This window comes from Carassius carassius, chromosome 28 (assembly GCF_963082965.1).
Source record: "Carassius carassius chromosome 28, fCarCar2.1, whole genome shotgun sequence".
Lineage (NCBI taxonomy): Eukaryota > Metazoa > Chordata > Actinopteri > Cypriniformes > Cyprinidae > Carassius > Carassius carassius.
The window spans coordinates 24153188-24179908 of NC_081782.1; the positions used below are offsets into that span (position 1 = coordinate 24153188).

General features: G+C 36.8%; 1 protein-coding gene across 1 annotated transcript in view; it reads right to left on the reverse strand.

Annotated features, from left to right (window-relative positions):
- The window catches only part of mre11a (MRE11 homolog A, double strand break repair nuclease), a 254367-nt gene that overhangs the window by 89464 nt on the left and 138182 nt on the right, over positions 1 to 26721 (reverse strand). Inside the window, exons 14-15 of the mRNA XM_059514860.1 lie at positions 13073 to 13132; positions 12785 to 12965 (exon numbers count right to left, since the gene is read on the reverse strand). Of these exons, the coding sequence (XP_059370843.1) occupies positions 12785 to 12965; positions 13073 to 13132 (241 nt within the window). The remainder of the gene's footprint in view (positions 1 to 12784; positions 12966 to 13072; positions 13133 to 26721) is intronic.

Genomic DNA, 26721 nt, shown 5'->3' on the forward strand with positions numbered 1-26721 from the left:
TGTTTACATTTCAGTTCTTCAGCGACAGAACTGTTTGCGTCCGTTATGGAATAACTCACAGTCAGAAACTGCTTCTTTGTAGTAAAAAACGGCAAAAATTCCCTCGATTAATCGAGTAATCGGATAAAATGTGTTTTTGCTTAATTAAAGTGCAATATTAATTATGCAAGAGAAAATAAGACTCCTGGGTCTCTTAAAATGAACAACTAAGTTTCCTTTTTTAGAAAATTTGTATTTTTATTTTTTAAATGCATAAAATGCAATGCATACATAAAGAAATAAACATTTAATTATTACCCATTGTTTCTCTGTCTGTACTTGTACTGTGAACAATGACAATAAAGTTGAAAGATGAATTAAGTGCATATTTTTAGGTCAAACTGTTCTTGTCTGTGACTCATATAATGGAGGTCTATGGTCACCACCTCAAAGAGCAGGCACAGAGGAGTCCAAATTAAACAATTACGCACTAAGTACACACTGATGACCTAAGACACGAAACGAGCGGTTTGTGTAAGAAAACGAACAGTATTTATTTTACCTCTTGTACACAAACACGTCCAACTGATCTGAGTGCGCGAGTGCTTCCTGATGTGACGTGCGCGCGCGCGCTCTGGCTTAGTCTGCGCAAGTGCAGAGAGCGCCAGAAGTGATCTCTCGCGCGTGTACATCACTCATTGTTTACACTTACTGTCTATGGTTTACACAGAGATTTCGGAAGTGTTACCTTTCACTGTGAAGATCTAAACATATTTAGACGTACAGGAAATTGCAATGGAAGACGATTTCAATATATCCATAGACAACATTTAATTTTTTTCACAACCATATTTATTTGAACCAGAATACACAGACCAAGTACTCAGGAGCGATCCGCTGCAGCAACACGTCTTCAAGCCTCAGAGAGACAGAGATCTCTTCAAAATTGGTGGTGTTTTAGTAGCAAGTGTTGTGAGATGCCAACAGAAGTGGAGAGCATATGTTGTCACGAATGGAACATAGCAATGCCACAACTACAAGTCGACGACGAGGACATTGATAGTATCGCATCACACACCTGCCTGAATGGAAATCTCCGCTGTTGAGTCGCAGCGTTTTGCACGTTGTGTTTAGTTTGCCACGTATAAACTGGAGGCGACATCCAATGCCAGAGGGACCCAATGGCACACTGTCAACAGAGTGAGTAATGTGTTGTATTTTTATTATAAATTATATAATAAAATTATATTATAGGGTGCATTATAAACAAATTAATTAATTACAATTACTGCATTATATTTCAGACAGTGCAGATTGGTGGTGTATCGTGTGGTAAACAGTAAACAATGAGTGACGTTCATGCGCGAGATATCACTTCCGGCGCACTCCGGGCTTGCGCAGACTAAGCCAGAGCGCCGTGCACGTCACATCAGGAAGCACTCGCGCACTCAGATCAGTTGGACGTGGTTGTGTACAAGAGGTAAAAACGATATAAATACTGTTCGTTTTCTTACACAAACCACTCGTTTCGTGTCTTAGGTCATCAATGTGTACTTACGATGGGTAATTGTTTAATGTGGACTCCTCTGTGCATGCTCTTTGAGGTGGTGACCATAGACCTCCATTATATGAGTCACAGACAAGAACGGTTTGACCTAAAAATATCAAAATGGGAAATACTGCAGGAACAAAGAAACCTACATCTTGGATGTCCTTGAGGTAAGCTAAAACATACCAAAATTTAATTTGAGAGTGAACTATCCCTTTAAATCTTTTTTTTATTTTTCTTATGCTTATTTTTCTTACTCAAATTATTCTTATTGTATTTTTCTAGTGCTCAAATAAATCACTTATATGATGTTTAAGTTCCTGTCTAGTGTTTTATAATTGAAAAAAACTAAGCAGTGGTATGTTTACTGACGAAATAGTTTGTAGAAGCCTTCAATACTGTTGGTAAATATATTTTTATATTTGGTGGGGGGTGGGGGGGTCTAGACATAGTCTCATAAAAATATTTGCAGAAGCCTCATTTTTCATGATATCTTATTCAGATTTGAAATAGAAACTCATGAGATATGTGACTTTCAACCCATTACTTTTCTAGATTGCTCTAGGACTCATTTCATGTATTTTTATATCAAATAAATAATATTTAAGTGTGGTTAAAAAAAAATCAAGGCACTTCAGTGTCTATAACTTTAAACATTTTTGAGCATAATCAAATCTGGTTGATAAAAAGTAAAGCCCAAAGGGTCTTCTATCCAAAGACACCAAAATTATGTTTGTAACACACTGAAGTAGGAAACTGTTACAATTATAAGTAAGGTACAGCACTTTCAGCTGTGAGTCCCATAATGGGGGTGCTGGCTAACAGGTTAAAGGCTCTAGGTACTAGAAGGTAGACTGAACATTATCGCTGAATTCAGTCTAGGGATATGCCGGTATCAAATTTTCCTGTTGCGATTAATTGATCATGCTTTTATCACGGTAAACGGTATTATCACGGTATTGAAATTTAGTTCAAAAGAGTGCTCAAAATATAGTATAATATAATAGATTAAATAACTTTTTTCTAATAACAAAAATAACTGAACATTTATATAAAATAAAACAATAAAGAAAATTATATAAAGTTAAAAAAGTTTCACACAGATTAAAGTTCAAAAGAACTATAAAAACCCATAGGTATCACTTTACAATCTCATTAGTTAACCATTAACATTCACAATAGCTACATTTGCTACAGAAGTTATCAATCTTTGTAAAAAAAAAATACAGTATAGTCATAGTTCATGTGAGCTCATTAAATAATACAGTTGCAACTTTACATTTTATCAACGTTTTATTATTAAATATTGAAATACCAAAGATTAATGAATGTTCAGACGAATTTGTCATGTGGCAGTTTATGTTAACCAATTAACTAAGATTAAAAATGAAGCCCTGATGTAGTGTGAATTAACAATAAAAAATCTAAACATTTTCAAACTATATATATGGCATGTTGTAGTCCAGATTAAAATAACCTATTAAGTCTTAATACTTAAGTATTTGGCACTGTGATGAACATCATAGCAAATACACACATCTGAATGGCTATTTAAAATTATTTAAATATTCAAAAAAAAATTTCAGCTGGTTTATTTAAGGGGTTTCCAGGGTAAGGACATTTTATGCAGTTTAGCATCATCTGCTGTCAGAGAGTGAATGTGCTTTCATTCAGCATGTCTCTCATGTGTTCCTCCATGTGCTTCTCTTACGTGCTTGTTTACATCGGAGCGCACAGAGTCTTTCAAGCAGCATACAGCGGTGTTGTGCATTTTGACCAGTTGATGGGAATAGTATTCTTAAAACGCATTCCAAATTCAGAATCATTTGTAATATAATTATTTGTGGTATTTAGAAGTGCCCACGATAACAATATCTTACATATTCATTACCGTGTTATATCGCATTACCAAATACCGGCACAAGTCTAATTCAGTCCAGTGTGAGTTTCAGCACACTCAAAAAGTCTCCCATTATAGTCGTTGAAGCAGTTAACACCGTATGATAAATTAATCTCTTACCCAAATGGTATGTACTAGGGTAGTGTTGCACGGTGCACCGATACTTCAAAAGTATCGCGATTCTCGGAAATTAAAAACGTCAAGATTCCTAAATTTATTATTATCGAAACTTCAAAGAATGACTGCGTTCCAGATTTGTAAGAGACATATTTCATGTTGGTGTGTGTAACGCACGCTTCCAGTGCCTCCCTATGGATGTCTTTGTTTTTTCTCCTCACGCAAGCAGCAAAAAAGCACTACAGCGAGATGGCTGCATTAGTGGCTTTACTAAACTGATTTGGCTTTACTAAAATGTGTGCATAATCGCATTAAATAGTTTAAATAAGTTGTTCAGATGAACAAAGCACGAGGTTTTCTTGCATAATTAACATTTTAATTGTTTGGTCAGACAGTTCATATATAATATTCACATTAATCGGGGATTAAACGTGGAGTTATGTTCTGTATGCTAAATATGAAAACAAGCGTATCTGCAAAGCACCTATAACTGCGCTTTGGATATGCTGATTGAGATTTACATGCTTGGCTCACTGACCCTGTATACTCATTCATTTTGTTCATAAACAAGATGTATCAGTTCATTCAACTTGTTCACGAATGAGAAGATCTCTCGATCTCGTTCAGGGAAGGGCGTATGGGTTCACTACATTCAACAAATCACATGCTTCATCACATCTTGATTAACTCTTTGACAGGATTAAACCGTTCACAGAGCTGATTACGGGCTACCTGCGCATGCGCTTTGCTTAAATTGATATTATTTATCTTTTGACATTTAATCTTATGAGTTCAGAAACATTGTTTAATATAAATCGCTGTTCATATTTTTATTCAAAGTTCAGAATCAAGAAAAATGTATTACTCTTATGTTTCTTATGATAACTGAGATAATTCTGCTAAATTTATTTATTTTTTTTACCTTGAATGTCATTGCTCTAATTTATTTTTTATATTTTGATATTTCATTTACATTTACATTTATTCATTTAGCAGACGCTTTTATCCAAAGCGACTTACAGATGAGGACAGTGGAGCAAATCAAAAACCACAAAAAGAGAAATGATATATAAGTGGTATAACAAGTCTCAGTTATGTTAACACAGTACACGAAGCATGGGATTTTAAATAATATAATAAAAAAAAGAATAGAGCAAGCTAGTGTTAGAGATCTTTACACATACACACACAACATACAATTGCATAATAAATGAAAAGAAAACAGAATACAAGATTAGAAAGGTAGTTAGATTTTTTTAAATAATAGAATTAGAATAGTGAGTGTAAAAGTTAGAGGGTCAAATAAAGATGGAAGAGATGTGTTTTAAGCCGATTCTTGAAGATGGCTAAGGACTCAGCTGCCCGGATTGAGTTGGGGAGGTCATTCCACCAGGAGGGAACCTTTAATTTAAAAGTCCGTAAAAGTGACTTTGAGCTTCTTTGGGATGGCACAATCAAGCGACTTTCACTTGCAGAAAGTAAGCTTCTAGAGGGCACATAAGTTTGAAGTAACAAATTTAGGTAAATGGGTGCAGAGCCAGTGGTAGTTTTGTAGGCAAACATCAATGCCTTGAATTTTATGCGATAAGCTATTGGAAGCCAGTGCAAATTGATAAACAGAGGTGTGAGGTGTAATCTTTTTGGCTCATTAAAAATATATCTTGCTGCCGCGTTCTGAATTAATTGTAAAGGTTTGATAGAATTGGCTGGAAGACCTGCCAAGAGGGCATTGCAATAGTCCAGCCTGGACAGAACAAGAGCTTGAACAAGGAGTTGTGCAGCATGTTCCGAAAGAAGGGGCTTGATCTTCTTGATGTTGAATAAAGCAAATCTGTAGGATCGGACAGTTTTAGCAGTGTGGTCTGAGAAAGTCAGCTGATCATCAATAATAACTCCAAGGCTTCTAGCTGTTTTTGAAGGAGTTATGGTTGATGTGACTAACTTGATGGTGAAATTGTGATGAAACGATGGATTTGCTGGAATCACAAGCAGTTCTGTCTTGGCAAGGTTGAGTTAAAGGTGATGGTCCATCATCCAGGAAAATGTCTGTTAGACAAGCTGAGATGCGAATAGCTACCGTCGGATCATAAGGATGGAATGAGAGGTAGAGTTGAGTGTCATCAGCATAGCAGTGATATGAAAAGCCATGTTTCTGAATGACAGAACCTAATGATGCCATGTAGACAGAGAAGAGAAGTGGTCCAAGAACTGAGCCCTAAGGCACCCCAGTAGTTAGATGTTGTGACCTGGACCCCTCACCTCTCCAAGATACTTTGAAGGACCTATCTGATAGGTAAGACTCAAACCATTGAAGTGTGGTTCCTGAGATGCCTTTTGCCAGTAGGGTTGATAGGAAGATCTGGTGGTTAACCGTGTCAAAAGCAGCGGACAGATCAAGCAGAATAAGTACTGAAGATTTTGATTCTGCTCTTGCCAGTCTTAGAGCTTCAACAACTGAGAGCAAGGCTGATTGGTTGCTGTCAAGGAGGTTGTTGTGTGTGAGAAATGTAGACACTTGGTTGAACACAGCTCGTTCAAGTGTTTTTGCAATGAAAGGAAGAAGGGAAACTGGTCTGTAGTTCTCTAAAAGAGATGGGTTGAGGTTGGGTTTCTTAGGTAGTGGAGTTATCTGTCTAAATGATGAGGGAAAGACACCAGTGTGGAGGGATGTGTTGATGATGTGAGTGAGTGCAAGTACAACTGCAGGAGAAATGGCTTGAAGGAGATGAGATGGAATAGGATCAAGCGGGCAAGTAGTAGGGTGATTAGAAAGGATGAGTTTTGAGACTTCTGCCTCAGAGAGTGAAGACAAGGATGTAAATGAGTGTAAGTTTGCTGGTGATATGATCTTGACTGATTGTGGTGTGGAAAATTGTGCACTAATGTGTTTAATTTTATTAATGAAAAACGTTGCAAAGTCATCAGCTATTAGAGATGAAGCAGGAGGGGGAGGAGGACAAAGAAGTGAGGAAAATGTTTTAAAAAGCATGCGAGAGTTAGACGAATTGTTAATAATATTTCATATTTTGTTCAAATGTTTAATATATCTGCTGTTCATATGTTCATTTATTAGTGTGTTATATGATTAGAATTTTGTCCAGGTTTTAAAATAAAGCACAGCAATGATATTTGAGAGTGTATTTTCCCTTTTCAGGAAAAGTATCGAAAAAGTATTGAAATCGCAATTCTTGACTAGGTATCGGTATCAAAACAATAAATTTGGTATCGTGACAACACTATACTAGGGATGACCCAAATAATCGACGATTCGATGCTTAGATTCGTGGAGCCCGATTCGACTACCAATCTCACAGTCGAATATTCGCGGGCTGTTATGATTATGCCATTCTGACTATATGTGAGCGCTCAAATGTCTGATTTCACATAGAACTTGCGGTTTTCTCCCAATAAGTTAATATGCAGCCTATTATGATAAAGCCGTGAATAAGAATCTGAAAAGAAAGAAGCATCAAATAAATATTTTAAAGTGCGTGAATAAATCCAACCACCCCTATGGATTTATGTTTCACTTTCCATAATCTGTGACCGACAAAGGAGCATCTTGGCGGCAGGGATTTAAAACTTTACCAAGACTCAAACTGACACAGGCAGAGAATGGATTTTTTTCTAACAGGTAGGGTACAAGTGATTTCAAAACCTTTTAGCCGGTGTATGTATAAATATATATATATATATATATATATATATATATATATATATAGTGGATATATTATTTACCGGATATAATATGCATTTGGTTTTGAGTCAAGCACTTCATTGTAATACTACGGTGATATCTCTTCAGTGCACAGCGCGAGCAGGACAAACAACAAAGCAGAATATTAATAACTATGACTGGACTGTCACACCCATACCATTATAATGAGAACACCATTATAATAAAACACTGTGAATGTTTAGAGTGTAGCTGGCGTGTTTCTGCACATTGTTTCGTGAAGAAAGCGTCCACAAAAGGAGTTCGCATTCAGAGCCCCACAGATATGTTAATTTGCATTCGGGCTCTTTTTGCAGATAGCCTATAAGTACTAATGTTAACATTATGTTGTATAAATAACGAAGCATATTCTACATGAAATTATGAGTTTAATCCCATTGATTAAAAACTTGCTATCAAATGCTCACTCTACTGGTCATCTTGCAGAATAGTGTTGTCACGGTACCAAAATTTCAGTATTCGGTACCGATACCAGTGAAAATCCACGGTTCTCGGTACCAATTTCGGTACCAAAGCAAAACACAATATGCTAATAAAAAAAATAATTAAAAAAACACTTTTTATCACTAAAAATAAAACCAATGCCATTCTTTATACTTATTTAAAATTGTGATTAAAGTTTTTTTACGAGTAATACAATTATACAAAAAACAGTAAACAAGTTTCACCCAAATTTTATTTGTCTTTTAATTATTGAAATTTAAACACATTCTATTTTTTGGTAAATAAAGGATTTGCTATTAAAATTAAAACATGGAAGAAATATTGTGTGATTTATTTCTTTAAAAAGTTTTATAAATTTTTTGTAACAGTAGTAGCAGTATCACATACATTCTACTAAATAATAGTAATATTTCTAGCACAATGCCTTCTTGTAAAAATGAACTTATTTTGACGGGTTGCCGTGAATACCTTTAAACTGACACTGGTTTTACTCAAATGAAACGGTAAAATGCTTGTGAAGTGACTCAGAACAGTTCTGGTGATGTTGTTTATGTATTTATGCCCTCATTGAGATGGCAGATGCTGAAATTACTGCAAATGTCACGCGCTTCAGTCTATGCAACCCTCTACGGACACCTCTGCAATTGAATCGCCATTGGCCATTAAATATTTTAGTTTACTCGCCAGACTGATATATAATAGAACTTTAGTAATTAGAAGTAAACTTGATAACCATGTTTAAATGCATATTAGTCATTTTAAATGAACATTGTAACTGGAATGGTGGTGGTGCTTTTTTTTGTCATTCAGTCATTCTGTAAAAAAAAAAAGGAGGTGAGAAAAACTAACAAGAATACTGATAAGATAATATTGATACGAATTCTAAGAAGAAGAACTATAAAAACACACTAAAGATTATTAATGATTAATTAGCTGCTGGATTCATGAATATTAATCAGGTTTTGTGCATTCGCTCAAACTGATTTGCTGAAATCACAACGAACGATAATAGGTGAGCGCCAGCCAATGAGATTGCCATTTGCACATTAACTCCACACACTAACATTATCGGAAAACCCAGCTATTCTTAAAAGCTGAAGATTTCCATAGATATGCCACTATTTTGAAATCATTAAGTCGCCAGAAGGAAGATTTAGTAGCATATGCGAGTGGTGTACTCGCAATTTAGAGGGTTGCTATGTAGTAAACAAACCCGCACGTCTCTGCCATTCATTCATTCACACAGAGACACGCAGAACATGCAGGATTCAGATTTCAACCAACTTTTGCGGCTTAACATTTAAAAATACTGGTCCATATGGAGATTTGATTTGATTCAATTATGCTAACTTTGACAAATTCTTTGACTGTCCGTATTAAAATGTAAGTTTCATTTTCATGACTGGATTTTGAGATTCCGTCCGCGTCTTCTGCTTCACGGTAATCATAATCATATCGCTGTATGCATCAAGAACCGGGTTTGAACGGGACCTCGGTACCACCGGTACCACCGGTACTTAAAGAAACCTGGTACCGTCACATTTTCATTTTTTTTTTTTTAGTCTTTTTTTAAGCTTTTGACAACACTATTGCAGAACATTAATAACTATTGTCATATAGGCTAACTTTATAATGAAAGCACTATTGTAAAAATTGTGAATTGTTTCGCTGACATTTAGTGTTATCTTTAAATCAAAACATAAAAACATTATTTACCCCATTTGTTGCATTTGTTACACATTTTCCCTGTGTGTTAACATCATTGATTATGTTAGTCGAATGTCTGATTTGACTCAATGTATTTTGCCCCGCCCCCAAACATATAATTCGACTATCAGTCGAATATCAGCAAGATTCGATAATTCCGATTCGACTATGAGAATCCTTAGTTGGGCACACCCCTAGTACGTACATCTGCACTTTCTCATTTATGATGAGAGAATTCAGTCAGCGAGTACACACAAAACAAAACTACAGTGTTTTAGCAATGACTAATCTGAACAATGCATGGGAATGTTTGAAAGCAGCAGCCTATCAGAGATGCAACAATTTTGCAAATAACAATGTAAATAAAATTCCACCCGAACGAAAAAGTGGTTCAGAGACACCAGCACAACTGTGATAGAAATAATACTTGAGATTTGTACCAGTATTTCACCCAGCCTTAGGTACAAAATTAAGGTTAGAAAATAACTGGAATACCAAAACGTTTTAATTAAAGATGAGTCCACATATTAATTTATTCACCTCGGCTCAAAAAAGGGTTCCACCACCTGTTATGCCCCGTTTCCACCGCAGGAACTTTACCCAGGAACTAGGGACTTTGGCCTGGTACTCGGTGTGTTTCCACTGCAGGAACCAGGAACTAAAAGTTCCGGGTAAAAAAATGCCCCTCAGAAAGTCCCTGCTGGCGAGGTGGTACTTTTTCAAAGTTCCGGAACTTTCGGGAGCGGGACTTGGGCGCTAAACATCCTGTTTGGTTGAGTTCAGGCAGCATTGGTTGAGTTCAACCACCATTTATTCGGATCAACATTTTCAAAATATTACTGTTATTGTGTCATGAAATGTAATTTTAAAAGTATTTCAGGCGAGAATGTAGTTGTTTAAAACTCAAATCTGTGGTTTATTTATAAAGACAGTGCCTATTTAAAAATGTGTTTTTCGCCGATCTCAGAGACGGTGAGCTCCAGGCGATCAGCGGGAGCTCAGTGATCATGTATCCGCCGAGAAGCAGCCTCACCTCGGCTAGACCTTCTGATATGTGCCGCTGGCTCTGATGTCTCTTTAGTGGTTAAACATAAAATATAATTCGTTTTGGGTAAATCTAACAGGTTATCTTTGGTCTGTATTCAATTTATCTATATGTTAAAATGAAAATAAAAAGGCGAATTTAATATTTCGTTTCATTGTAATGGCTGTATATACACATATCCCTGAACTAAGTACATTTCTGTAGCTGTTATTATGTTTAAATGAAAACGAAAGGAGGCAGTGGTATTTGATATCCAATTTCGTTTTGTTGTAAATAAACTGAGAGGAAAATTGCAGTAGCCATGGTCAGCTGAGTTCAAGCAGCATTTATTCGGATCATTTTCAAAATATTAGTGTTATTGTGTCATGAAATGTAATTTTAAAAGTATTTCAGGCGAGAATGTAGTTGTTTAAAACTCAAATCTGTGGTTTATTTATAAAGACAGCGCCTATTTTCGCCGATCTCAGAGACGGTCAGCTCCACGCAATCAGCGAGAGCTCAGTGATCATCTATCCGCCGAGAAGCAGCCTCACCTAGGCTAGACCTTCTGATGTGTGCCGCTGGCTCCGATTTCTCTTTAGTGGTTAAACATAAAATATAATTCAGCTGTGGGGTAAATCTAACAGGTTTTCTTTGGTCTGTATTCAATTTATCTATATGTTAAAATGAAAATAAAAAAGGCAAATTTATATAATATTTCGTTTCATTGTAATGGCTGTATATATATATATATATATATATATATATATATATATATATACACATATCCCTGAACTAAGTACATTTCTGCAGCTGTTCTTATGTTAAAATGAAAACGAAAGGAGGCAGTGGTATTTGATATCCTATTTCTTTTTATTGTAAATATACAGAGAGGAAAATTGCAGTAGCCATGGTCAGCTTACTGAAGTTATCAAGTACACTGCTGTTTACAGATTTACCGGACTTGCTCGTCGTGGACACCACACTCCCGAGACAAATGCACAAAGTCTGAACTACCGAGGAGGATGCACATCCAAAATCAGCGTACTTTGTATTGAGAAACGCTCGCAGAGCTACGTCACCAGTCTATTTGCCTAATCTTCCCGGTACTTTACCCCGCGGTGGAAACGCAGAAAGCAACAGGTCTGGGGGGGGGGGGGAGTTCCTGGTACAAATGTTCCGGGTAATTTCGGTGGAAACGCGGCATTAGTAGTGTAAGGATGAAAGAACCTGATATACTTTGATCTCCTGAGAAACAGACAATACAAACATACACAGGCATCTTCGAGACACCCCACAGAGTGGAGGTGCAGGAGACCCCCTTCCCTTCTGGGAATTTGTTTCATTTTAAATCCCTTCACCCATTCTTCCTTCTACTCAGTCTGCCCAGAATGATTACATGAAAATGTCAATGCAAGTGAACTAACACTCATGTCTAGTATCATTTGAAATGTCTCAGTGCAACTGGTACAATGGTCTCAATCTTACAAAAGTAGATTAGAAGATAATACAGATTTGAAGAGTCAAGAGATATCTTGATTACTGTGATGAGAGTGTCCTTTCCCAGGGTCCTCCATGTAAATTACCCTTATGTTCCCTTTGGGTTGTAAAACCACCCAGGCTTGGGACCGGAGGTAATGCAAATTCCAATTGTTAGTTCCTGTCTCCATCTTGGGGGATGTTTTTCTTGGTCTGAGGTATTTAAACCATTGCAGCAAAAGGATCAGGGCAGTTCTGTAGCCAGAAAGCCTGTGGTGTGTTGAGTGTCTCTTCACTTCATACTATGTATTTTCTAAGGTCAGGTATGCTTATTTTACTTTTAGAAGCATCTTTGAGAATTTGATGTTTTGTATTGATATGATTTAATATTTTTGAATTGGATATGTAATTGGCAGAATACATATTTACCTGACGGATAATGAATTGTTACATTTGATTTTATTCTGTTTTACTCTGTAATTATTATTGACTCTAGTAGATTACGTTGAATCCTTGTTAGCAACATGAGCACACGAATGAACGAGTTAATATAAAATAAAGAGTTTAACTAGAATAATCAAATGTCAGAATAATAATACCTAGAAACTGGCATACAACCAATTTGCATTCCAACCTAAATTTGAGGTAAAATGGAGTCAGATTAAATAATACAATGGAGTCAGATTTGAGTTTAACCTAAAATGAATAACTCTACGAGCTGAAAGACCGAACATGCAGGAAACCTTCATCCAGCACTGGATACCTTCCTTGGGCCGAGTGCCTGGACCTTACAGTAGCGATCAAAGAAATTTTTATACGTTTGTAAATGTTTATGGTTTGTGTAAATACCTCTTCCTCTTCCTCTTCTGCTTGAACCTCTGGAGCCACGCCCCCTTCCACGGATTGTAGGAGCAGAAGTGTACTCTTCATCTGACTCCACAGCAATGTCAGCTGTCTCATCTGGTAGGTTGAGGTCATCATCTCTAACAGAATCACTGCAGTCCCTATGAGCTTTTGCACGAATTATAGCCTGAAACAGAATGAATGTTGCTAGGTTAATTTACATAGGAATGTTAGTAAATTATGAATGTGAAAAGAAGTTAGTGTACTGTATAGCGAGAAAAATAAATAAGAGACCTCTTGCACTTCCTCATCCTCTTCTGCTGTGTTCCTCTTTGAGTCTCGAAACTGTCGAATCTAAAGACACATGTAAGTAAATGTGAGACCCTGTAATATTGTCTGAGCCATGATTTATTGACTGAGATGTGCACACAAGAGAAGCTTCCAAAGCAGTCCACTGTTCCAAAATCATTCTTACATAACCGACCTTAAAATAAGTCCTATAATACATTTTAATGTATTGAACACACACACATATACATATATATATACATATACATATATATATATATATATATATATATATATATATATATATATAGGAACAATATATAGGAACTAGGGACTTTGGCCTGGTACACGGTGTGTTTCCACCACAGGAACCAGGAACTAAATAAAGTTCCGGGTAAAAAAAAATGCCCCTCAGAAAGTCCCTGCTGGCGAGATAGTACTTTTTCAAAGTTGTAAATACATTGGGTATAATTAGCACAGGCAATAGCAGGGCAACTCCTGAAATTGAAACTACAGTTCACACTTAAGTGCAGGATGGGTGCAATGCAAATAGCACAGACTCCTTCTTAGTCTAATGATTCATACTGTGTAGTTATTATATTTTAACATTAGTAAACAATCAATTCATGATTTATAATGCTTTATCCCTACATTAATAGACATTAATAAGCACTTTCTAAGTACAATTATGTTTTATTCTTTATGTATAAGCATATCTATAATGTTTTTAATTATTGTATTTTCATTCTTTATCAATGGTCTATATATATATATATATATATATATATATATATATATATATATATATGTATATAATTAATAGTATATATAAGTATTACATTATTTATAAACTAGTTATTTAGGAGTTTCCAGTGGTTTATAAGATAAATTAGAATGTATACCGTATATTTCGGACTATAAGTCGCACCTAAGTAAGTCGCATCAGTCCAAAAATACGTCACGACGAGGAAAAAAACATATATAAGTCGCACTGGACTACAAGTCGCATTTATTTACAACCAAGAACCAAGAGAAAAAATTTCCGTCTACAGCCGCGAGAGGGCGCCCTATGTTTTCAGTGTAGACTACAGGAGCATTGAGCAGCATAGAGCGCCCTCTCGCGGCTGTAGACGGTAATGTTTTCTCTTGGTTAATTTCTCTTGGTTCATGTCAAATTACTTTTTATAAATAAGTCGCACCTGACTATAAGTCACAGGAACTATGAAAGAAGGTGCGACTTATAGTCCGGAAAATACGGTAAGTAACTGATTTATAATCTACTTAAATGCACATTTATACATCTTATTTATACAGAGCAATATTGTTATCAAATGCTTTATTAACAGGTATTCCTACTATAATTTATGATTAAAGGGATACTTTACCCCAAAATTAAAATTTTGTCATTAATCACTTACCCCCATGTTGTTCCAAACCTGTAAAAGATTAATTCGTCTTCAGAACACAATTTAAGATATTTTGGAAAAAACCGGGAGGCTTGAGACTGTCCCATAGAGGTTTGGAACAACATGGGGATAAGTGTTTAATGACAAAATGTTAATTTTTGGGGTGGAGTATCCCTTTAATTCAGGTACGGTATTTTCCGGATTATAAGGCGCACCTTCAATGAATGGCCTATTTTAGAACGGTTTTCATATATAGGAGCATCGGATTATAAGGCGCATAGAATAGAAGATACTACAATCAAACGTTTGACTGGGTTTGCGTTATGCATCCACTAGATGGAGCTGTGCTAAAGGGAATGTCAACATTTTGACAGAGCACCGTGATCCTTTTATAAGGCGCATTGTCGTTTTTTGAGAAAATTAAAGGCTTTTAAGTGTGCCTTATAGTGCGGAAAATACGGTAGTTATAAAACATTTAGTTGTTAACTATTGTCTCGTTTGTAAAAGCTTTACGAGGCATAAATAGTCCTCACTTTAGATGAGTTCACAAAAATAGTTATCTGTCATCTACTAAATGTTTTATAACTACCTGAATTAATCATGAATTACAGTAGGACTACCTGTTAATAACGCATTTCTTAACACACTATTACTATTTGTCTAAATAATAAGATATATAAATGTACATTTAAATAGCTTATTAATATTACTAACACTTTCTAATAAGGCTGGGCGATAGATTTTATTGATTAACTCGAATGTGTAGTTTACATCGATTTGTTTAAATGAAAATCGGTTTTCTATTTAACATCCACCAACATAGAGAAATATGGGAAGCTAAACACACTGCAAGTAGTATGAAACAGCACAGTATTAAAGTGTTCGCGTTAGGGCTGAAACGATTCCTCGAGTAACTCGATTACAAAAAATGATCGAGGCAAATTCCTCTGCCTTGAAGCCTCTTTTAATTTATTTTAAATCTCAACGTCAGGTTCTTTCGCAATTATTTTTTTTTATGTGACAACGCATTTACATCACCCACAAAGCGGAAGGAGACACAAGCGTTGCGTCCGAAGTCGCATACTGCAATGAGTCAGCAGTGTTTTGATTTGAGGGCACAGGCAAACATAAAGAGAACGTCGTGGCATGTGTCCATTGCAAGATAGAGCTGGCAATAGGGATGGGACGATAACCGGTTTTATTGATAACCGTGATAAAATGTGCTGAAGGTTAGTAATATCGTTTAAAAATGAATTATCATTAAAACCGTGTTTGATTATCGCGGCTTTAATAACTCACAATTAAATCATGTCCAGCCAGCAACAGTCTGACGCAAGCGCAGCGCACAATGTTTTTTTTTGTTTTTTTTCGAGAAAGTCAGTGACTTTTCTATGCTTCTACACTTTTCATTGTAAGGAAGGAAATGCCACAGAATTTAATCTTTCTTTAAATTAAGTGCATAGAGTTGCTTGTTTTATTAGTTGTTTGTTGATTATTAAATATAAAACTTGCTGAAATGTTTTCAGTGTGAGCATCAACTATTTTTGAACACTTTCATCTCGTTTCAACAAAACCGTGATAATATTGATAATCGTGATAATTTTAGTCACTATAATCGTGATATTAAATTTTCATACCGTCCCATCCCTAGCTGGCATACCACAACTAGGGCCCTATGATTTCCGCGATGCAGAAAACGTGGAGGGAATCGCGGAATCCAGTCATAAAACGGATTTTTACAGTTTAACGCGGAATGGCACTGAAATTTGTCAAATTTTGAATGAATTCATCAAAAATAGGTCATTGCACTTACATCATATCACGATATGGACTAATATCTGTAAATATTAAGCCGGAACAGTCTATTTAAATATGAATCCTGCATGTTCTGCGTGTCTCTGTTAATGAATGGAGCAGAAGCGCGTCTTCCTTTATTAACACACACTGAAGCGCGCGACACGCTCGCGGTGATTTCAGCTTCCGTCCTCTCACTAAAGGACGTGAACACATGAACATCTCCAGAACTGCTCTGACAGTCACTTCATGAGCATTTGACCGTTTGATTTGAGTAAAACTAGCGTCACATCACATACACAGAACTGTAAAAGTATGTCAACCCATCAAAATAAAAGTCTAAAGACTATTGTTCAGCAGAATGTACATAGCCTACTACAAAAAAAATAAAAATCCAACATTATTTTTTTTAAGGTTTAATCACATTTCTTCAATGTTTTATTTTTAATAGTAAATCCCCTTTGTTTACCAAAAAGTTAGGTTTGCTTAATTGTCAATAATTAAAAGATAAATTAAATTAATGTTTTATGTGTTTAATGTTTAATGTGCATCTCAGAAAATGCTTTATTTAAAACCCCAACTGAATGGCACTTAAAAGCACTTAATTCATCTGTCAACTTTACAATGGGTAATAATTAAATGTTTATTTTTGATGTATGCATTGCATTCTATGCATTTAAAAAGTAAAAAAAAAAAATTTTTTTATAAAAAAGGAAACTTAGTTGTTCATTTTAAGAGACCCAGGAGTCTTATTTTCTCTTGCATAATTAATATTGCACTTTAATTAAGCAAAAACACATTTTATCCGATTACTCGATTAATCGATGGAATTTTTGGTAGAATACTCGATTACTAAAATATTCGATAGCTACAGCCCTAGTTCGCACAGACCAACAGTGCAGAGAGGACTTGTTTACCAGCGCCATCAAACTGACAGCACGGCACAAACTAATCTCACCAGCGTGGCGCTGATCAGTTACAACATTTTAAATTTGACATATTAATAGTATATATTTGGGATTTTTGTTGTCTCTAGTAAAGGGAACATTGTTATTTAACTTTAACATTGCAGTTTTACATAGGCTAATGGATATGGTTTGTAAGGCTTTTTTAATGGATATGGTTTAAGGTAATACTGCTTTGCAATTGAAATTGTAAAATTGTAAAAAGATTTGCTTTTTTTAAGGCCATATCGCCCAGCCCTACTTTCTAAATGATTTTGTAAACCACTGTCAACTCCTAAATTACTGTTTTGTAAATAATGTAATAATTTAGAAATGATAAAAGAAACATTATTAAATGATAAAACTACAATTATTATATTATATTATACAGTAAGTAGCCATTCAAAAGGTCCTTTTTACTGCCGCGGGTACCGCCGCCGCGGCGTTTGTAAAGTGCATTTGCAGTTTTTGACGGCTGAGTGGCGCTTTAACCACAAGTTATCAAACAAGCGCATCAAAGCACATTTTCGCAAATAGACGTCAGTTTTGCTTCGCTGATGCGTTACATTTGACTGCTTCAGTCACGGAAAATGAAAGAAAAACACTATAGTTTAAATATTTAATATATTTAATATTCACAGATGAAAGTTTGGTATTTATGAAGTTATGTGTACTTCTTAGAACGAATTCAAGCAGGATAAATGTCAAGCCTATGCCTGAGTCTGTGCTTACATTTTCTAAGCTACATGGTATTAAAACATATTTTATATTTGACATTTAAAAGGTGTGCAGTATTTATATTATATTAATTATGCGTTATATTATTCAAAAGAAAATGTGGTTTACTTTGCATCGGAGTATTAAAAGTGGTAGCCTATTTTAGGGGGGTAGGCTACATGGATTTATATGCAAAATTTCAATGTTTTCATATATTATGCTTTTTTTTAATTTATATTTTAAATATTAATATATATTTTTACATTTATTTACATTTATTCATTTAGCAGACGCTTTTATCCAAAGCGACTTACAGATGAGGACAGTGGAAGTAGAGGTCTTCACAGGTCCAAAAATTCATGCCCGAACCCGAAAGAGACCCGTAATGTACTACACCGAACCGACCCGGACCCGTCTAATATTTCAAAAGCTGGACCCGGACCCATGTAGATCCGAGAAAGGCCTACCCGGACCCAACCCGGACCCGTCTATTATTTGAAAGCTGGACCCGAACCCGTCGGGAAGACACAGATTTCACTGGACCCGATTGTCACATATTTCACCTTAAATTGCTATTACAAGTCAGTCTGTGATGCATTACAATCCTCCGACAAGAAAGTTATCCATGTTATTCCTCTCGTTATTCCAAGTCCAAGCTTAATCCACTCATTATTTCAGCTTCAAAAGTCCTCTTGATGTCACGGTGACGGATGACAAATGCAACTGTGCACATGTATATTCTGACTCGAGTTAACTCACAAAATAACCTCAACTGTTTGCCCTTTTGAACTATAATAACTATAGCTTGTGCAATGCCATGGCCGCTGATGTTATTTATTTGCTAACATCTCTGTGCTCTCTGCTCTGCGTCGAGTCTGAATCTGACCAATAAAACTTTAAGATTAAACGGTTCATTTATATTATTATAAAAATGGAAGAAAATGTAAAGCGAGGTTTGGCAGTCAAAGTGTCCCTCACTGGTTGCCATAGAAACATGAAACGCGATCGAGACTGCACATGCGTGCTAGCTGTATCAACCTAAAATATGCTTTAACGCAATTTGAGCATCATAGAAAACATTCAAGTGACTGTTCACCTCAGATTGTGTTGCTGATTTGAAATATATTATATATTAGTGAGTCAAGTCTGCAAGCATTATCACCATGCGTGCACTTGCATTAACTCTGAGTCTGCGCGCTCTGATTCTAAGGGCAGAGAGAGAGAGAGCGAGAAAGAGAGCTTTTTTTGGCTCACTCTTTTCTTTTCCTAATTTTACAAGTTGCAAGTTACAAAAAACACAAGCAGTGTTTGATCACGGCCGGGTGTTCTCCGAGTCCGATGACTCTGATCGCACGGGTATTACACACAGTGTTAAACAGACCCCGGACCCGAGGTAATAGACTCGAACCCGACCCGGACACGGCTGATCATTTAAAATATAGACCTGAACCCGTACGGGTCCCCGGTCGGGTCCCGGGTCGACGGGTCTCGGGTGCACTGTGAAGACCTCTAAGTGGAAGCAATCAAAAACAACAAAAAAACCAATGATATATAAGTGCTATAACAAGTCTCAGTTAGGTTAACACAGTACACCTAGCATGGGATTTTAAATAATATAATATAAAGAAAACAGATAGAATAAAAAAAGAATAGAGCAAGCTAGTGTTAGAGGTCTTTACACATACACACACACACACATACAATTGCATAATTAATTAAAAGAAAATAGAATATATAAAGATTAGAAAGGTAGTTAGATTTTTTTTAAAGAATAGAATTAGAGTAGTGAGTGTTAAAGTTAGAGGGTCAAATAAAGATGGAAGAGATGTGTTTTAAGCCGATTCTTGAAGATGGCTAAGGACTCAGCTGTCCGGATTGAGTTGGGGAGGTCATTCCACCTGGAGGGAACATTTAATTTAAAAGTATGTAAAAGTGACTGTGCTTCTTTGGGATGGCACAATCAAGCGACGTTCACTTGCAGAACGCAAGCTTCTAGAGGGCACATAAGTCTGAAGTAACAAATTTAGGTAAATGGGTGCAGAGCCAGTGGTAGTTTTGTAGGTGTGGCGAGTAGTGCGGGGCAGAGGGACGTGGGAACACGAGTGAGGCCGGCAGTGATTGGGCAAATCAGTGGCACCTGCAGCCCACCGCCGGTCTCGAGTCCCACGTAGGAGATGGAAAGATATAAAACTGGAGCGACGACAGTGAAGGACGAGAGAGGACCAGGCCTGGGCTTTTAGTTGTGTTTTGGTTTTATTTTGTGCGCATCAGTCGTCCGTGAGGGGCTGGTGCGCTGTTTTGTTTATTTTGTATTATTAAACTGTTATTTGATTGTCCGCTGGTTCCCGCCTCCTTCTTCCCGATGACTAGGAAGTCTTTTATTATTACAGTATGCAAACATCAATGCCTTGAATTTTATACGAGCAGCTATTGGAAGCCAGTGCAAATTGATAAACAGAGGTGTGACATGTATTCTTTTTGGCTCATTAAAAATTAATCTTGCTGCCGCGTTCTGAATTAATTGTAAAGGTTTGATAGAATTGGCTGGAAGACCTGCCAAGAGGGCATTGCAATAGTCCAGCCTGGACAGAACAAGAGCTTGAACAAGGAGTTGTGTAGCATGTTCCGAAAGAAAGGGCTTGATCTTCTTGATGTTGAATAAGGCAAATCTGCAGGATCGGACAGTTTTAGCAATGTGGTCTGAGAAAGTCAGCTGATCATCAATCATAACTCCAAGGCTTCTAGCTGTTTTTGAAAGAGTTATGGTTGATGTGCCTAGCTTGATGGTGAAATTGTGATGAAACAATGGGTTGGATGGAATCACAAGCAGTTCGGTCTTGGCAAGGTTGAGTTGAAGGTGATGGTCCATCATCCAGGAAGAAATGTCTGTTAGACAAGCTGATATGCGAATAGCTACCGTTGGATCATCGGGATGGAATGAGAGGTAGAGTTGAGTGTCATCAGCATAGCAGTGGTATGAAAAGCCATGTTTCTGAATGACAGAACCTAATGATGCCATTTAGACCGAGAAGAGAAGTGGTCCAAGAACTGAGCCATGAGGCACCAAAGTAGTTAGATGTTGTGACTTGGACACCTCACCTCTCCAAGATACTTTGAAGGACCTATCTGATAGGTAAGACTCAAACCATTGAAGTGTGGTTCCTGAGATGCCTTTTGCCAGTAGGGTTGATAGGAGGATCTGGTGGTTAACTGTGTCAAAGGCAGCGGACAGATCAAGCAGGATAAGTACTGAAGATTTGGATTCTGCTCTTGCCAGTATTAGAGCTTCAACAACTGAGAGCAAGGCAGTCTCAGTTGAATGTCCACTTCTGAAGCCAGATTAGTTGCTGTCAAGGAGGTTGTTGTGTGTGAGAAATGTAGAGACTTGGTTGAACACAGCTCGTTCAAGTGTTTTTGCAATGAAAGGAAGAAGGGAAACTGGTCTGTAGTTCTCTAAAAGAGATGGATTGAGGTTGGGTTTTTTAAGTAGTGGAGTTATATGTGCCTGTCTAAATGATGAGGGAAAAACACCAGTGTGGAGGGATGTGTTGATGATGTGAGTGAGTGCAGGTACAACTCGGGAGAAATGGCTTGAAGGAGATGAGATGGAATAGGATCAAGCGGGCAAGTTGTAGGGTGATTAGAAAGGTTGAGTTTTGAGACTTCTGCCTCAGAGAGTGAAGAGAAGGATGTAAATGAGTGTATGTTTGCTGGTGATATGAGCTTGACTGATTGTGGTGTGGAAAATTGTGCACTAATGTATTTAATTTTATTAATGAAAAACGTTGCAAAGTCGTCAGCTATTAGAGATGAAGCAGGAGGGGGAGGAGGAGGACAAAGAAGTGAGGAAAATGTTTTAAAAAGCATGCGAGAGTTAGACGAATTGTTAATTTTGTTATGGTAGTATGTCATTTTAGCAGTGGAGACATAAGCAGAGAAAGAAGATAGGAGTGACTGATACATATTAAGGTCAGTAGTATTTCTGGATTTGCGCCACACCCTTTCAGCAGCTCTAAGCTTAGAACGGTGTTCACGTAGAACATCAGATAACCAAGGGGCAGAAGGGGTGTTACGGGCTGGCCTGGAAGATAAGGGGCAAACAGTGTCTAAACAAGATATAAGAGTGGAGCAGAAAGTATCAGTAGCACTGTTAGCATCCAAAGATGCAAACAGTTTAGGGGAAGGAAGTGAAGATGAAACCATTGCAGAAAGCCGGGAGGGTGAAAGTGTGCGTAGGTTACGTCGAAAGATGACATGTCGAGGGGTAAGTGAAGTGTCAGGGACCATGTTGAGGTTAAGAGTGAGGAGGAAGTGATCCGACGTGTGCAGTGGAGTAACCAGAACATGATCAGTAGAGCAGTGTCGTGTATAAATAAGGTCCAGTTGGTTGCCTGATTTGTGAGTAGCAGTAGTTGACACTCAGTTGAGATCAAAAGAGGCAAGCAGAGTGTGAAAATCAGCATACAGAGGTTAATCTAGATGGATGTTGAAATCTCCAAGCATAACTAGGGGAGTACCATCCTCAGAAAAGGTTGAGAGCAACACATCTAATTCATCCAAAAAGTTACCCAGTGGTCCTGGGGGTCGATAGACAACTACAAAATGTATTTTAAAAGGGTAGGTAACAGTAACTGAATGAGATTCAAAGGAGCTGTTGATACCCAAAGATGGTGAAGGATTAAATTTCCAATCATTAGAGATGAGCTGACCAGTACCTCCACCTCTTCCAGTCAAACGGAGGGAGTGGGAAAATGAGAAATTATTGGAAAGTGCTGCAGGTGTAGCAGTGTCCTCTGGTTTGATCCAGGTCTCTGTTAGGGCCATGAGATTAATCTTTGAATGACTAATAATAGAAGTAATGAAATCGGCTTTTTTCCTTTAATAAAACAACATGCATTTTTGTTATTCGTTACCTGTCCTTTATTTTGACATAACTTACTGGGAAAAAGACATTTGTCTGTAAACTGATTAAGAAATTGTTGCATGTTTAAACGTGAAGCACTGTATAATTTCGTTCCCATTATTTAGGCCTAATTTGTCTAAAACAAGAAACTTTAAAGAAAATTAAACCTGCACAATTAAATCTTTGAAACTCTAAAGAATGGATGGATTAATAAAACGTCCTCACGATTAAACTCAAGTTATCTCATTATAATCAACAAAATTCACCCGATGTAAAAAAGAGCTTTAGTAATTGATAACTTTAGTGATTTTAAAGGGAGCCTTCTTTACTTGCTTTTAAAGTAGTGCAATAGCATATGGCCTAAAAAAAAAATCCCAGATTTTGTTTTATTTTAGAAAAAAAATCTGATTTATGATTTAAACCGATTTTTAAATGAATATTCAAATGACGAAGAAATTTTACAAAACAAGTTTTAATATAGTTCTTTATCATTAATTTAGCAGTCAAATTTATACAACCCGAATTCCGGAAAAGTTGGGACGTTTTTTAAATTTTAATAGAATGAAAACTAAAAGACTTTCAAATCACATGAGCCAATATTTTATTCACAATAGAACATAGATAACATAGCAAATGTTTAAACTGAGAAAGTTTACAATTTTATGCACAAAATGAGCTCATTTCAATTTTGATTTCTGCTACAGGTCTCAAAATAGTTGGGACGGGGCATGTTTACCATGGTGTAGCATCTCCTTTTCTTTTCAAAACAGTTTGAAGACGTCTGGGCATTGAGGCTATGAGTTGCTGGAGTTTTGCTGTTGGAATTTGGTCCCATTCTTGCCTTATATAGATTTCCAGCTGCTGAAGAGTTTGTGGTCGTCTTTGACGTATTTTTCGTTTAATGATGCGCCAAATGTTCTCTATAGGTGAAAGATCTGGACTGCAGGCAGGCCAGGTTAGCACCCGGACTCTTCTACGACGAAGCCATGCTGTTGTTATAGCTGCAGTATGTGGTTTTGCATTGTCCTGCTGAAATAAACAAGGCCTTCCCTGAAATAGACGTTGTTTGGAGGGAAGCATATGTTGCTCTAAAACCTTTATATACCTTTCAGCATTCACAGAGCCTTCCAAAACATGCAAGCTGCCCATACCGTATGCACTTATGCACCCCCATACCATCAGAGATGCTGGCTTTTGAACTGAACGCTGATAACATGCTGGAAGGTCTCCCTCCTCTTTAGCCCGGAGGACACGGCGTCCGTGATTTCCAACAAGAATGTCAAATTTGGACTCGTCTGACCATAAAACACTATTCCACTTTGAAATAGTCCATTTTAAATGAGCCTTGGCCCACAGGACACGACGGGGCTTCTGGACCATGTTCACATATGGCTTCCTTTTTGCATGATAGAGCTTTAGTTGGCATCTGTTGATGGCACTGCGGATTGTGTTTACCGACAGTGGTTTCTGAAAGTATTCCTGGGCCCATTTAGTAATGTCATTGACACAATCATGCCGATGAGTGATGCAGTGTCGTCTGAGAGCCCGAAGACCACGGGCATCCAATAAAGGTCTCCGGCCTTGTCCCTTACGCACAGAGATTTCTCTAGTTTCCCTGAATCTTTTGATGATTTTATGCACTGTAGATGATGAGATTTGCAAAGCCTTTGCAATTTGACGTTGAGGAACATTGTTTTTAAAGTTTTCCACAATTTTTTTACGCAGTCTTTCACAGATTGGAGAGCCTCTGCCCATCTTTACTTCTGAGAGACTCTGCTTCTCTAAGACAAAGCTTTTATAGCTAATCATGTTACAGACCTGATATCAATTAACTTAATTAATCACTAGATGTTCTCCCAGCTGAATCTTTTCAAAACTGCTTGCTTTTTTAGCCATTTGTTGCCCCCGTGCCAACTTTTTTGAGACCTGTAGCAGGCATTACATTTTAAATGAGCTAATTAAGTGGATAAAAGTGTAAAATTTCTCAGTTTAAACATTTGCTATGTTACCTATGTTCTATTGTGAATAAAATATTGGCTCATGTGATTTGAAATTCCTTTAGTTTTCATTTTATTAAAATTTAAAAAACGTCCCAACTTTTCCGGAATTCGGGTTGTAACTGCAACAAGATGATTAAAAAAAACAGTCATGTTATTACCTTAATGCTGGAAAGACCTTTATTTTTATTTATTTAATACTAGCCCATCATGCATCTAACCATCCACTCAGCATTAAGAGCTGTTAAGATTAAAACTGCAGCTCCGCAGTGAGTCAGTCTCATGGACGGAGGACTTGTTAAAATATTTTCTAGTTTATATTTCCATCTCCTTATGCCGCTGGTTTAGTTTTTTTTTTTTTTTTCTCTTATAGAACTTATTTGTAAATAGAGCAGACACTTTCTGTGTGTCTACCAGACACGAGAGTTGTCATCCGTGCCCCACAGCGAAAAGTGTGTCTAAACTTGATGACATCACACTATAGTGTCAAATCATCTGAATGTAGTGTCAGAATATTTTTTCATAAACAGAACGAGCATCAGTTCACTGATGGGGATCATGTCCAGTGTATCCATCACTGGGTTCTGTTGTCTTTTGTTGGATCACTCCACTTGTGTCCGGTGTAGACCTGTCGTGCGTTTTTTATTGTTTTATTTTACAACCTTGCTTGTTTTAATGTTTTTATTAAATATCTGTATTGACTGCATGGTCATATTATCGAATTATTTACTGCCATGCGACCTACAAAAGTAAAGCTTGGCGAGTCGATCAATGAGCATTGCTGCAGGTTGATTTTTGGCGGATGTGCTGTGCTTGTGCTCCCGCGGTTGTCTTCATTCCGTGAGGTGAAACATCTCTCTCACTCGCAGCAGAGTCTGTGAGCAGCAACAACTTCCCCTCCGCGCGCACTGATACCAGAAACACGCTCCGCCTTCACTCCGTGAATAAAGTATTTCAGTATGTTTGAAATGTTATTTTCATAACGTAGCATATAAAATAATAATAATAATAATACTAAAAATTAAAGCTGCAAGCAGCATTTACCGGGGTTCAAGCAGTTTAGGCCTCTGGGGTGGTCTCGGCCAACCAGGATGTATGGATGACATTTAAACACATCCAAAAGACAGACACACACACTGAAATTAAATGATTAAACTAGTTTTTCAAGAGTTTAGATGTCATTCAGATTTCACTGTAATCATAATGTGGCAAAATTGTAAAAACTGATGTGTCTGTATGAACAAAATAGAAAACGTTGACTCAATGAGATTTAAAATGTTGTAACAGTGGTTTTTTATTGTTTTGGCATGAGTTCATAAAACCTTTCAACATTACTGTTTAAGTTAACTGAATGAGCCCATTAGTGGTTTTCCGCTTCCATCTAGTGGTTATAAATGGCAATTTCTCATACATCACTGTGTTAAACCTTTATAACTGTTGACCTTTCTCTCCTAAATTTTGCATGCTTGTTAAGAATGAAATTATGCATTATTTTACACAGTTTTGATAATTTGTAGGCTTTCTATTTGTATTAATAGGCCTTTGTGTACACTATGTAAAGAACATATAATAATATGACCGGTTTATAGTTGTCCAAATGCAATTGTTCAACAATTTTTTGATAATTATTGACCTTCAGAGTCTAGAGAATTGTACTTCAGTGGTTTTGATTCTCAGCTAAAACCCTTGTAATAGTTTGCAAAAGTAACTTTTTAAAATAATCTTGAATATTTACTTAACAGTTTTATTAACAACATTGGTCCCTGAGGCAAAGTTGTTCAGAATGAGGAGATCTATCATATGATATGAAGATCTAGTGTTTGTGTGAATATATGAGCATTTTCAAACAATTTGAGGCCATTTACCATATAAATTGTGTTTTTGAGACCTTTTC